This window comes from Stegodyphus dumicola, chromosome 2 (assembly GCF_044657685.1).
Source record: "Stegodyphus dumicola isolate Sdum_Otavi_A_Nest chromosome 2, ASM4465768v1".
In the NCBI taxonomy this organism is placed as follows: domain Eukaryota; kingdom Metazoa; phylum Arthropoda; class Arachnida; order Araneae; family Eresidae; genus Stegodyphus; species Stegodyphus dumicola.
The window spans coordinates 175261374-175274341 of record NC_140769.1 but is presented as its reverse complement, the minus strand read 5'-3'; the positions used below and the strand labels follow the sequence as shown (position 1 = coordinate 175274341).

General features: G+C 35.6%; 1 protein-coding gene across 1 annotated transcript in view; it reads left to right on the top strand.

Moving 5' to 3' along the window:
* The window catches only part of LOC118186976 (pancreatic lipase-related protein 2-like), a 33326-nt gene extending 20947 nt beyond the window's left edge, over nucleotides 1-12379 (top strand). Inside the window, exon 7 of the mRNA XM_085811460.1 lies at nucleotides 5044-12379. Coding sequence (XP_085667586.1) covers nucleotides 5044-5312 — 269 coding nt within the window. The 3' untranslated portion in view covers nucleotides 5313-12379. The remainder of the gene's footprint in view (nucleotides 1-5043) is intronic.
* The last annotated feature ends 589 nt before the right edge of the window (nucleotides 12380-12968 follow it).

Genomic DNA, 12968 nt, shown 5'->3' with positions numbered 1-12968 from the left:
TGCTTCATCGGCAGCCATCCAGGCACAGGTAGCACCTTCACTAGGGGCCTCTGTGTCTTCTCGAACCATACAAAGGCGCCTGGCTGAAATACAGTTGGTATCGCGGCGCCCATTATGTGTGCTGCCCTTGATGTCCACCCATCGACGCCTCCGTTTGGAGTGCTGTCGAGCACGAGGAAACTGGACTGCAGCGGAATGGAACGAGGTCGTCTTTAGCGACGAATCCAGATTCAGTCATGACAGTGATGACAATTGTGTTCATGTGTGGAGAGCCCGTGGTGAACGCCTCAATCATGCCTTTGCTGTACAGCGATACATCGCTTCCACAGCTGGTGTGACAGTATGGGGTGCCATTGCATACAATACACGGTCACCCCTAGTATTGTTTCGTGGCACCATGACAGCCCAGCGGTATGTTCATGAAATCCTGCAACCACGTGTGTTGCCACTCATGCAACGGCTCCGAGGAGCCCTTTTTCAGCAAGACAATGCTCGGCCTCATACGGCAAGAGTGTCACAAGACTGTCTTCTCACTGTTACTACCCTTCCTTGGCCTGCCCGATCCCCAGATGTGTCTCCAATTGAGCATAACTGGGATCATTTGGGACATCGAGTTGAGCATTCCACGAGTTTGAACGAATTAGAGGCAAGATTACAGCAAATATGGAACGAAATGTCTCAAGACATCATACAGAACTTGTATGACTCAATGCTCGATCGTATCGAATCGTGCTTTCGCGACAGACGGGGTCCAACGGAGTATTAACTCCTCCGTTCTTTTGCCTTTTTCTCTGAAATAAATTATCCTTTTTCTTTGATTTTCTTATCATTTACTTATATCAAAGCAGTCATTACGTATGTAAAATTTCGTTTCATTTTGAAGAATCCTTCTTGGTGCGCTAATTTTTTTTGTTCATGAGTGTGTATCATTTATTTGAAATTTTAATGCTGTGTCACGGTCACGTTTGATTTCTAGTAGGAAGCCAGGGGATGTTCCTGTGGTTACATTGATGCGTAGGTGGAATACACCATATTATATTAAGTTTAGATTTCTCATTTGAGTAAAGTTCTTGGTAAGTAAGTGAGGAAGTAAGGAAGGTAAGTAAGTTTTGGTAAGTAAGGAAGCCAGGGGATGTTCCTGTGGTTACATTGATGCGTAGGTGGAATACACCATATTATATTAAGTTTAGATTTCTCATTTGAGTAAAGTTCTTGGTAAGTAAGTGAGGAGCCAGTGATCGTTTCGTTTTCACTATCCTCTTTTGCGAATTTATCAGCGACCTCATTACCACTAATATTAACACGTCATGGGATCCACTGGAGGTGGACGTTGTGGGTCTGAGAGAACTTCAATTTGAGCAGAATAGATATATTTCATCGGTTGGGGACGACCAGCCACCAAGATGTTGTAGTGCACTGCAGCTGTCCGATAAAATCCATAGTTTTCCAAAATCACAATCATATGTGTCAAGATAGCATCAAGCCCCACATTAAGAGACAGAGCAAGTGTCAGGGTTGCGTTGCTTTATTGTAGTTTCAAAGTGAGGGGTCTTAATAAAGATACCGCTGCCAGTACGATCTTATGTACAACTACCATCAGTATCTACCTGCACTGCATCTTTAGGAATGCAACTAATAATTTTCAGATCCAGTTGCCTAAGAAGGTCTTCATGGTGAGTTTGCTTGTTTGCAGCGGATTTCAGATCAAAGCTGAAGAAAACTCTCTGTAGTCCTACTAAGGCATCAATAAAGGATCTTAGAGATAGAGGTGCAACCTCCCGAGAGATCAGGTTCTGAGTTTTTACCAAAATAAAAGGGCTGTATTTCAGAGTCTTTGATTGTTGTGTCAATTGTGGACATACAACGAAGTACGATGTTGGGGACCGTAGTCGTACATTTTATTGAAATACTTAACTAAATTAGCTGTTCTTCTAATATGTAGTGGATGTAAGTTGGTCTCGAACAAGGCTATACCAAAAGAGAAGCTATTTCTAAGTCCAAGAATAATTCGAGCGGCACTCAGTTGTACACATTATAATTTCTGAAGATAGGTTTCAGATGCGCAGGAATAAATTGGGTAGCCATATTGTAGAATAGGGTGTATTAGCGCAATATATGGCACGCAATGTTTGTGATTATATTAACTGAAAGGAAATGAAATCTTCTAAAATAATTAACAGACTTTTATATCGGGGAATAGAATACAGCCTGCTGCATAAAAATTAATATGCAGCCTTTATTTGGCTTGGTATTAAATGAAATATTACCTTGTAAGGTTTATCCTAAATTTCTAACAGTTAAGTTTTAGTTATTTTTCTGTTTATTCTTAATTTCAGCTTACAATGTCCGGCCAGAACGTGTTTTCAGAATGCAGTTAAATGCAAATACAGAAAAACCAGTATTTAAAGTTGAAGGTCTACTGACTTCGTTATATTAACTGACTTCATTAGAGAGCCAGAGATTTTGAGCTGCGCGCGTTCGCTTTTTAGGCTACTCTCTCTCTAAACTATTTTTTACGCTCGGCCGTACTTTAGGCCTTTGATAGCTTCGCCGTTTAGTTAGCGTTAAAGGATCGACTGTAGTAGAATCTTGACAGCTTCGGCTATATCTTTTTAGTTAAGTTTAGAAAGTTTTATTTCTTAGTATTCCGGAGTTCAAGCCCAAGTGGAGGTTTTGCTGTAACTCCAAGGAGTCGACTGTTAAATTTATTTTGAATAATAAAGGATATTTAACCTTTCGTGAGTTCTGCTGCCTGTCTACTGAACTAAGCGATTATTCGCTTATCAGTTCTTAAGGTTCTTCATTTATAGCTGCAGCATAAAGGTTGGAATCTTACAACTTATTTATTTTACCCTCTCCTTCTCCCCCCGGGGCTCGACGTAGAGAACTCTGCGAAGCTACTGGCTAGGATCTGTACCTAGGCAGTCTCGGCCACGGGGGTATAAAATTTATGAATTGGTGGTTCTGAAGGCTCTGTGAAAGGTCACTCATTGGCCGGCCTCGGAGTCTGGCACGTCCTAGCGCGGCGTGGTATTAGTAGCCCGGGGGTTTTCCCCCGGGTTCGCTGGGTAATGTTATCAGGTTCTGTGTTCCTCCTTACTTGCTTAGGGAACATTAACTGTTCTGACTCGGAACAGGGAGCTTACTAAAGCTATGTTCAATAAATTTGGGAAGTAGACAATACACACAGGAAGGGTATACGAAACCGTTTATTTTTTTCTCTTTACAATGATTTCCGGACTTCGGAATACAGAGACCAACCACTTGTGGTCTGAACGTAAGAATATAAAAATATTAACTAAACTCTAACTAAACTAACTTTGGATTAATCAAACAAGTGCCTAACTCCAAGATTGGTCGTATATTAACAAAAAGCCGTATGTAGTACAGAGAACTGCTAACACTACGATACGTTTAAAATTATCAAGAGGATTAAACCTCTGGCCTTGAAGGCAACCAGCAACCGAGTAAAACTACTATGGCAAGCGGCCTGCTTCTAGTAACTTCTTCCTCTCTCTTGCTTGGCAAAAAGCCACAACTTAAGCACTTGGCGTTAGCAAGACCAATTTGCATAAATAAGTTAAAGCTTTTAATTCTGGCCGGAAGTAGAAACTAAGAAGTGATAGTAAAGATTTAAAATAAAATAAACGTTAGTAAAACTTAGGATCCTTACAATGTCTCGCTGCGACGGGCTCGCCCAAGCGACTGGTAGGAGCAACTTGACGACCGGTGCTGCCTGGTGTCGTATCCAGGTGGTGCGCCGCTCCCTTGGAGCGTAATAGTGGAGGTTGAACCTCCACGAGGTGCCCAAAGGGGGAGTGGACCTGTTATGTGATTGAGTTACACGAAGCAGGTAAGCCAATATTGTTGTTGTTGTTGTTACCCTCTCCTTGCTTCGAAGTTGAGTAGATATTGGAAAGTTGCATATATGTCTGACGCTAAAGTAAGCTTATCGAATTTAATACTTTATTTCGTACTTTAATTTTACGAAATGACAAAATAACTTTGCACTGTTCAAAGCAAAAATGTATTTTAGTCTTTATCATCTACGAAGAGATGATACATAAATATTTCTCCCTAAATGTCCTTTGAATTTTTGCTTTTGAATCCTTAAATATTTTAATTTTGTCGTATGAGACCCAAAGAAATTTTCCACCAGAGTTATAAATTCAATAGCGTTGTTCTCGCTTATATCACTTATAAAATCATGCTATGTTAATGAGCTTGTGATTCTTCATCAGTACCACTCGATGTAGAGAAGGATTAGTAAAGCCCAGATCATAGATTGTGTAAAAAGGAAAGCTTTTGAAAATTCTGTTCGTTTATTATAAGTTTTATGTGCTTTCTAGAAGGCAATATTCTCTGTACAACCCACTTTAATCAAAGAAATGACAGTCTAATCGCGAACTAAATCATTCATAGGTCAGAATAGTTTATAATAGTCAGAATAGAGAGGTCTAAAGTTTGTAAATATTTTGCCAAAAGGTGCAAAAAGTTTCTTTCTTTTTCAATTTAAAACTAAATATTCTGAAATAAATGAAAAAAGTTTGAAAAGGTTTGAAACATATTTCCTTTACTGATGAAAGATGAAAACTTTCCTCTTACCATCTGTAAATCCAATACTATAACTAATGAAAATAAAATCTTTCTAGTTTTCAAAGTTAGAATAAAATCTTTCTAGAATAATCTTTCTAGAATGAAAATAAAATCTTTCTAGTTTTCAAAGCATTAAGAGAAAATTCTATAATTCAGTTGGAGTCCTGAATGCTATAATTCAGTTGGAGTCCTGAAAATTTAGTTAAAAACACAAACGTCCAAAATGTTAACTCTGTTAAACAGTACATGGAGTTTTAATGTTAACGCTTCTAAACAATACCTGTGTTTGTGAAGTAACAAATCTTTAAAATCAAATAAATCAAAAGGAATATCATGAAATAGCTAAAACCTATTTTAATCTTTACCTTTTAATTAAATGTGAATTTTTTTTGTTATTTTTATCAGCTTGATTACTTAAGATTGCATACATCTTCTTTCATTTTTCAGTGACGCTAACTGTACCGCAACATGTTTGTAGCCATCGTCGGGCCTGTGAGTTGTTCATCGCTAGCTTTGATGAAAAATGCAGATTTGAAGCACGACACTGCAAAGATATTGAAGATTTCTGGATGCAGGAATGTGACTCCTGTAGAGCTGAAGGATGCCTAAAAATGGGCTATTACATCAATAGAGACATATATGAATGGGAAAAAGCAAATGATATGGAATATTATCTTACTACAAGGGATACGTGGCCATACTGCTCTGGAAGATAAAACAGTAAATTTAGACTTCAAAATTTTCGAGTAAACAAAATTGAATGTTACAAGAATTTATTTGCTTTTATAATACTGGAAATCAGTAAATTTCATAATGTATTGAGGTTTCATTTTATGACTCAAATGAAATTAATGCCTCAACGTTCACCATCCATATGGAAGGACATATGACAGTGAGTCAATAAACGCATTGAAAATCTAAAGAAACAGTTCCTTATACACATTGTACGTTGAAATCATTTACAAAAGTTTACTTACTTCAGAAGTAAAATAATAACATTTTCACTTAAGCGAATTTAGTCTGAATCTAAGGTAATGATATTAATTTGAACGTCATATTGTAGGAACACCATATTGTTGAATGATAAACATGTCTTCATCATTATTCACAATTCTTAATATAAATTAAATACACCAACGCGCACAATTCAAATAAAAATATAAGATAATAAATGAAATAAAACCTAAATAAAATGTTTTTACAATACACACTGTATATCAATATGTTTTATACAAAAATTTAATAATAATGTAAAAAATAGTAAACGAAGCTCAAATCTCAAGTATTAATATTAATCTGAACGTCCTATATGCTAAGCAGTGTTAAGGAAACATGGCGATTAACGTGAATGTTCCTTATTATAATCCATAAGCCAAAAGGAAGACTAAATTTAGATTAATTTAGCATCATTACTCGATTTACAAACACAGGTACAATAGTAAGCATTTTCCGTGACAGTGAATAATATTGCTATTCTGTTCCTCCTATCAAATTTTTGAAGAACCCCTGTTTGTACGAAAGTACATTTATTAGAAACAAGAAGTAGCTTATTATATCCGAAAGTTAATAATATATAATAGAAGCTGGTGGTTCTTTCGCCCCAATGCATGTGAAGTTCTTAGATAAACCATATTCACTCAAGAATGTAGTGATAAGCGGTAGTCGTGGGTTTCCTGGCCCAAAACCTCAATAGTTATTATGCGCCGAAACACATGTAAAATACTTTTAAGGGGTCTCATACCTTCTAAAGAGTCGTGATGCATGCTGAAAGTGTGTCTGTCTCGACTAATCATAAAATTTTAAATACTTTTTCAAATTACACAAAAATTTAAATGCCATTTAAGATAAGTTTCAATTCTAAGAAAATCATAAAATAATCCCCTTCATTTAATTACAAAAAATAATATAATATATTTAATATAAGATAACTTAAAAAAATTATGTTACTTTACGATCCGTAAGATAACTAAATTTAGAATATAGGTATTGGCTTACAACTTACTTTAAAATGATCCCAAAACTACATTCTATAGAATGAATTAACAATACAAAAATTATTTTAACATGAATATTTTATAAATTATGCAAATTTGAAGAAAAAAGAGAAATATCATAAATTTATAGCTATTTACTCATTAAAAATAACCTAAATGTGTAAATAGCTAAATGATATTAATTCATTCTATAGATAATATAACTATATATACACAGGAAAAAAATTGGGCTTATACGTGCAATAGTTTTTTTTAATCTTACGGATCGTCATGAAAATTAGTGTTTTGAGAAAACGCAGCTTAAAGTTAAGTTATGGAAAAAATAAAATCAAAATAAACTTATATCCCTAAAATTTGCCAGATTGATAGGAAACACCTTCTCCTAATAATAACTGTTAATTTTTCTTAATTGTTCTAAGTATTTTTTCATGGAAGCCCTTAATGTTTGGAAATCAGCACGAATTTCAGCAGTTTGAACTTTCCATGTCAGCTTACCTCTTACGGATCGTCATGAAAATTAAGATGCATTATCTCAAAACACTAAAGTTATAATTATGAAAAAGAAATTAAAATAAACTTACATGACTAAAAATCACCAGCTTGATAGTAAACACCTTCTACTGATAATAATTGTTCATTTTTTTAAATTGTTCCAAGCGTTTTTTTCTGCGAGCCTCTAATGTTCGGAAATCATTGCGAATTTCAGCAGTTCGAACTCTTTCTATGTCGGCTAAATTTGCAGCAGTAAATGCAAGAGTAGCAGGATTTATGCCCAATTCGTTTAATGTATCCATGCGACCTCTATATCCATCATTAAATGCTATGACAGCTTCAAAAACTGCAACTTCTGCGACTGTCTTTCCACAACCAGAAGTTTTTGGACAAAATGTCCAAACAATCGAGTTGAAACTCTCATTTTGATTTAGAGTCTTGCCGCTGAGACACCGTTTGAATAAACTTGGTGCAGATAAATCTGCATACACAGTTTAAATTTTTTTCATCGCTTCTACAGGTACAGTAGGTTGATGATGGAAACTCTCTTCATTTGAATCAGAACAGGCCACATGTTTGTTATATTTGCACCACGAGTTTTTCCCTTGTGGGCAAAACATATGCATGGGCTCTTCATCAATAGAAGACATATGGCAATATGTAGCCCATACAGCTTCTCTCATGCTCTGTAGCGACTGGGTATTTGGGTTAATAGCATTCCCATAATAAACAGTAAGTTTATCAGTTATGCTATCCGTCAAACGACCTTTTCCACTAAGAGTCTATCCATCATTCAGCTTTATGCCACGTAACTGTTGTTTCAGTTTTCTCAAACGTGTACCCATTCACTTCTGCACATAGCCTACACATTCAAGTTTTTCCACTGGAATTTTACCATATGGGCACAGTTTCGTTATTTCCATGAAGGTTTTGGTATCCCCATCACCGAGATATTTGACATATCGCACATTCCTAGTTTCTTCGGAACGTAAGAAAATTCTTTTCATACCTATAACCTCCATGGAACTCGAACTTCCAGCATGATTATTTTTGCAATCATGATTTGATGCTGCAGAGCTTTCACATGCTTTGCAAAACGAAGAGAGTATTTCCACATCAATTACTTTCCCACTTTCCAAACCAATCACACTGCATACTCCAATTTTAGATGTATGCCCACGAGTGTTCCATGTACCATCTCCACTCACACTTATATCATTAGCACCGCTAATTGCTCTTTCGTCTTCAGCAGCAGTTTTCATTGACGGCATGGCAACAGTGTGGGTGGCTTTTTTATTTTTTGGTGATGACATCGAAGCTCTTTTGTGCAATTGGTGGTAACATATTCATAACACCACAAAATGTTTTCAAGCTGGCTAATCCTTGGCCTATACACCTCATACCATAAACTAACCTAATGTTAATTTCAGGCATACTGTTCTTATATCCTTGCATAGGGCAACTGTTTATTTTTTGCACAGAATTGCACTTCAAACAGTTTACAGAAAACACTGATGAGCTACCACGAATTGATTCTTCAGTAAAACTTACTTCTGAATGGCATATTTTGCAGCACAATGATGTTGCAAGAGCTGCAAATAAAATTCCAACATCGATAAATCGATATCCTTGCAAATTACTGTGTACGATGTTGGGGACCGTAGTCGTACATTTTATTGAAATACTTAACTAAATTAGCTGTTCTTCTAATATGTAGTGGATGTAAGTTGGTCTCGAACAAGGCTATACCAAAAGAGAAGCTATTTCTAAGTCCAAGAATAATTCGAGCGGCACTCAGTTGTACACATTATAATTTCTGAAGATAGGTTTCAGATGCGCAGGAATAAATTGGGTAGCCATATTGTAGAATAGGGTGTATTAGCGCAATATATGGCACGCAATGTTTGTGATTATATTAACTGAAAGGAAATGAAATCTTCTAAAATAATTAACAGACTTTTATATCGGGGAATAGAATACAGCCTGCTGCATAAAAATTAATATGCAGCCTTTATTTGGCTTGGTATTAAATGAAATATTACCTTGTAAGGTTTATCCTAAATTTCTAACAGTTAAGTTTTAGTTATTTTTCTGTTTATTCTTAATTTCAGCTTACAATGTCCGGCCAGAACGTGTTTTCAGAATGCAGTTAAATGCAAATACAGAAAAACCAGTATTTAAAGTTGAAGGTCTACTGACTTCGTTATATTAACTGACTTCATTAGAGAGCCAGAGATTTTGAGCTGCGCGCGTTCGCTTTTTAGGCTACTCTCTCTCTAAACTATTTTTTACGCTCGGCCGTACTTTAGGCCTTTGATAGCTTCGCCGTTTAGTTAGCGTTAAAGGATCGACTGTAGTAGAATCTTGACAGCTTCGGCTATATCTTTTTAGTTAAGTTTAGAAAGTTTTATTTCTTAGTATTCCGGAGTTCAAGCCCAAGTGGAGGTTTTGCTGTAACTCCAAGGAGTCGACTGTTAAATTTATTTTGAATAATAAAGGATATTTAACCTTTCGTGAGTTCTGCTGCCTGTCTACTGAACTAAGCGATTATTCGCTTATCAGTTCTTAAGGTTCTTCATTTATAGCTGCAGCATAAAGGTTGGAATCTTACAACTTATTTATTTTACCCTCTCCTTCTCCCCCCGGGGCTCGACGTAGAGAACTCTGCGAAGCTACTGGCTAGGATCTGTACCTAGGCAGTCTCGGCCACGGGGGTATAAAATTTATGAATTGGTGGTTCTGAAGGCTCTGTGAAAGGTCACTCATTGGCCGGCCTCGGAGTCTGGCACGTCCTAGCGCGGCGTGGTATTAGTAGCCCGGGGGTTTTCCCCCGGGTTCGCTGGGTAATGTTATCAGGTTCTGTGTTCCTCCTTACTTGCTTAGGGAACATTAACTGTTCTGACTCGGAACAGGGAGCTTACTAAAGCTATGTTCAATAAATTTGGGAAGTAGACAATACACACAGGAAGGGTATACGAAACCGTTTATTTTTTTCTCTTTACAATGATTTCCGGACTTCGGAATACAGAGACCAACCACTTGTGGTCTGAACGTAAGAATATAAAAATATTAACTAAACTCTAACTAAACTAACTTTGGATTAATCAAACAAGTGCCTAACTCCAAGATTGGTCGTATATTAACAAAAAGCCGTATGTAGTACAGAGAACTGCTAACACTACGATACGTTTAAAATTATCAAGAGGATTAAACCTCTGGCCTTGAAGGCAACCAGCAACCGAGTAAAACTACTATGGCAAGCGGCCTGCTTCTAGTAACTTCTTCCTCTCTCTTGCTTGGCAAAAAGCCACAACTTAAGCACTTGGCGTTAGCAAGACCAATTTGCATAAATAAGTTAAAGCTTTTAATTCTGGCCGGAAGTAGAAACTAAGAAGTGATAGTAAAGATTTAAAATAAAATAAACGTTAGTAAAACTTAGGATCCTTACAATGTCTCGCTGCGACGGGCTCGCCCAAGCGACTGGTAGGAGCAACTTGACGACCGGTGCTGCCTGGTGTCGTATCCAGGTGGTGCGCCGCTCCCTTGGAGCGTAATAGTGGAGGTTGAACCTCCACGAGGTGCCCAAAGGGGGAGTGGACCTGTTATGTGATTGAGTTACACGAAGCAGGTAAGCCAATATTGTTGTTGTTGTTGTTACCCTCTCCTTGCTTCGAAGTTGAGTAGATATTGGAAAGTTGCATATATGTCTGACGCTAAAGTAAGCTTATCGAATTTAATACTTTATTTCGTACTTTAATTTTACGAAATGACAAAATAACTTTGCACTGTTCAAAGCAAAAATGTATTTTAGTCTTTATCATCTACGAAGAGATGATACATAAATATTTCTCCCTAAATGTCCTTTGAATTTTTGCTTTTGAATCCTTAAATATTTTAATTTTGTCGTATGAGACCCAAAGAAATTTTCCACCAGAGTTATAAATTCAATAGCGTTGTTCTCGCTTATATCACTTATAAAATCATGCTATGTTAATGAGCTTGTGATTCTTCATCAGTACCACTCGATGTAGAGAAGGATTAGTAAAGCCCAGATCATAGATTGTGTAAAAAGGAAAGCTTTTGAAAATTCTGTTCGTTTATTATAAGTTTTATGTGCTTTCTAGAAGGCAATATTCTCTGTACAACCCACTTTAATCAAAGAAATGACAGTCTAATCGCGAACTAAATCATTCATAGGTCAGAATAGTTTATAATAGTCAGAATAGAGAGGTCTAAAGTTTGTAAATATTTTGCCAAAAGGTGCAAAAAGTTTCTTTCTTTTTCAATTTAAAACTAAATATTCTGAAATAAATGAAAAAAGTTTGAAAAGGTTTGAAACATATTTCCTTTACTGATGAAAGATGAAAACTTTCCTCTTACCATCTGTAAATCCAATACTATAACTAATGAAAATAAAATCTTTCTAGTTTTCAAAGTTAGAATAAAATCTTTCTAGAATAATCTTTCTAGAATGAAAATAAAATCTTTCTAGTTTTCAAAGCATTAAGAGAAAATTCTATAATTCAGTTGGAGTCCTGAATGCTATAATTCAGTTGGAGTCCTGAAAATTTAGTTAAAAACACAAACGTCCAAAATGTTAACTCTGTTAAACAGTACATGGAGTTTTAATGTTAACGCTTCTAAACAATACCTGTGTTTGTGAAGTAACAAATCTTTAAAATCAAATAAATCAAAAGGAATATCATGAAATAGCTAAAACCTATTTTAATCTTTACCTTTTAATTAAATGTGAATTTTTTTTGTTATTTTTATCAGCTTGATTACTTAAGATTGCATACATCTTCTTTCATTTTTCAGTGACGCTAACTGTACCGCAACATGTTTGTAGCCATCGTCGGGCCTGTGAGTTGTTCATCGCTAGCTTTGATGAAAAATGCAGATTTGAAGCACGACACTGCAAAGATATTGAAGATTTCTGGATGCAGGAATGTGACTCCTGTAGAGCTGAAGGATGCCTAAAAATGGGCTATTACATCAATAGAGACATATATGAATGGGAAAAAGCAAATGATATGGAATATTATCTTACTACAAGGGATACGTGGCCATACTGCTCTGGAAGATAAAACAGTAAATTTAGACTTCAAAATTTTCGAGTAAACAAAATTGAATGTTACAAGAATTTATTTGCTTTTATAATACTGGAAATCAGTAAATTTCATAATGTATTGAGGTTTCATTTTATGACTCAAATGAAATTAATGCCTCAACGTTCACCATCCATATGGAAGGACATATGACAGTGAGTCAATAAACGCATTGAAAATCTAAAGAAACAGTTCCTTATACACATTGTACGTTGAAATCATTTACAAAAGTTTACTTACTTCAGAAGTAAAATAATAACATTTTCACTTAAGCGAATTTAGTCTGAATCTAAGGTAATGATATTAATTTGAACGTCATATTGTAGGAACACCATATTGTTGAATGATAAACATGTCTTCATCATTATTCACAATTCTTAATATAAATTAAATACACCAACGCGCACAATTCAAATAAAAATATAAGATAATAAATGAAATAAAACCTAAATAAAATGTTTTTACAATACACACTGTATATCAATATGTTTTATACAAAAATTTAATAATAATGTAAAAAATAGTAAACGAAGCTCAAATCTCAAGTATTAATATTAATCTGAACGTCCTATATGCTAAGCAGTGTTAAGGAAACATGGCGATTAACGTGAATGTTCCTTATTATAATCCATAAGCCAAAAGGAAGACTAAATTTAGATTAATTTAGCATCATTACTCGATTTACAAACACAGGTACAATAGTAAGCATTTTCCGTGACAGTGAATAATATTGCTATTCTGTTCCTCCTATCAAATTTTTGAAGAACCCCTGTTTGTA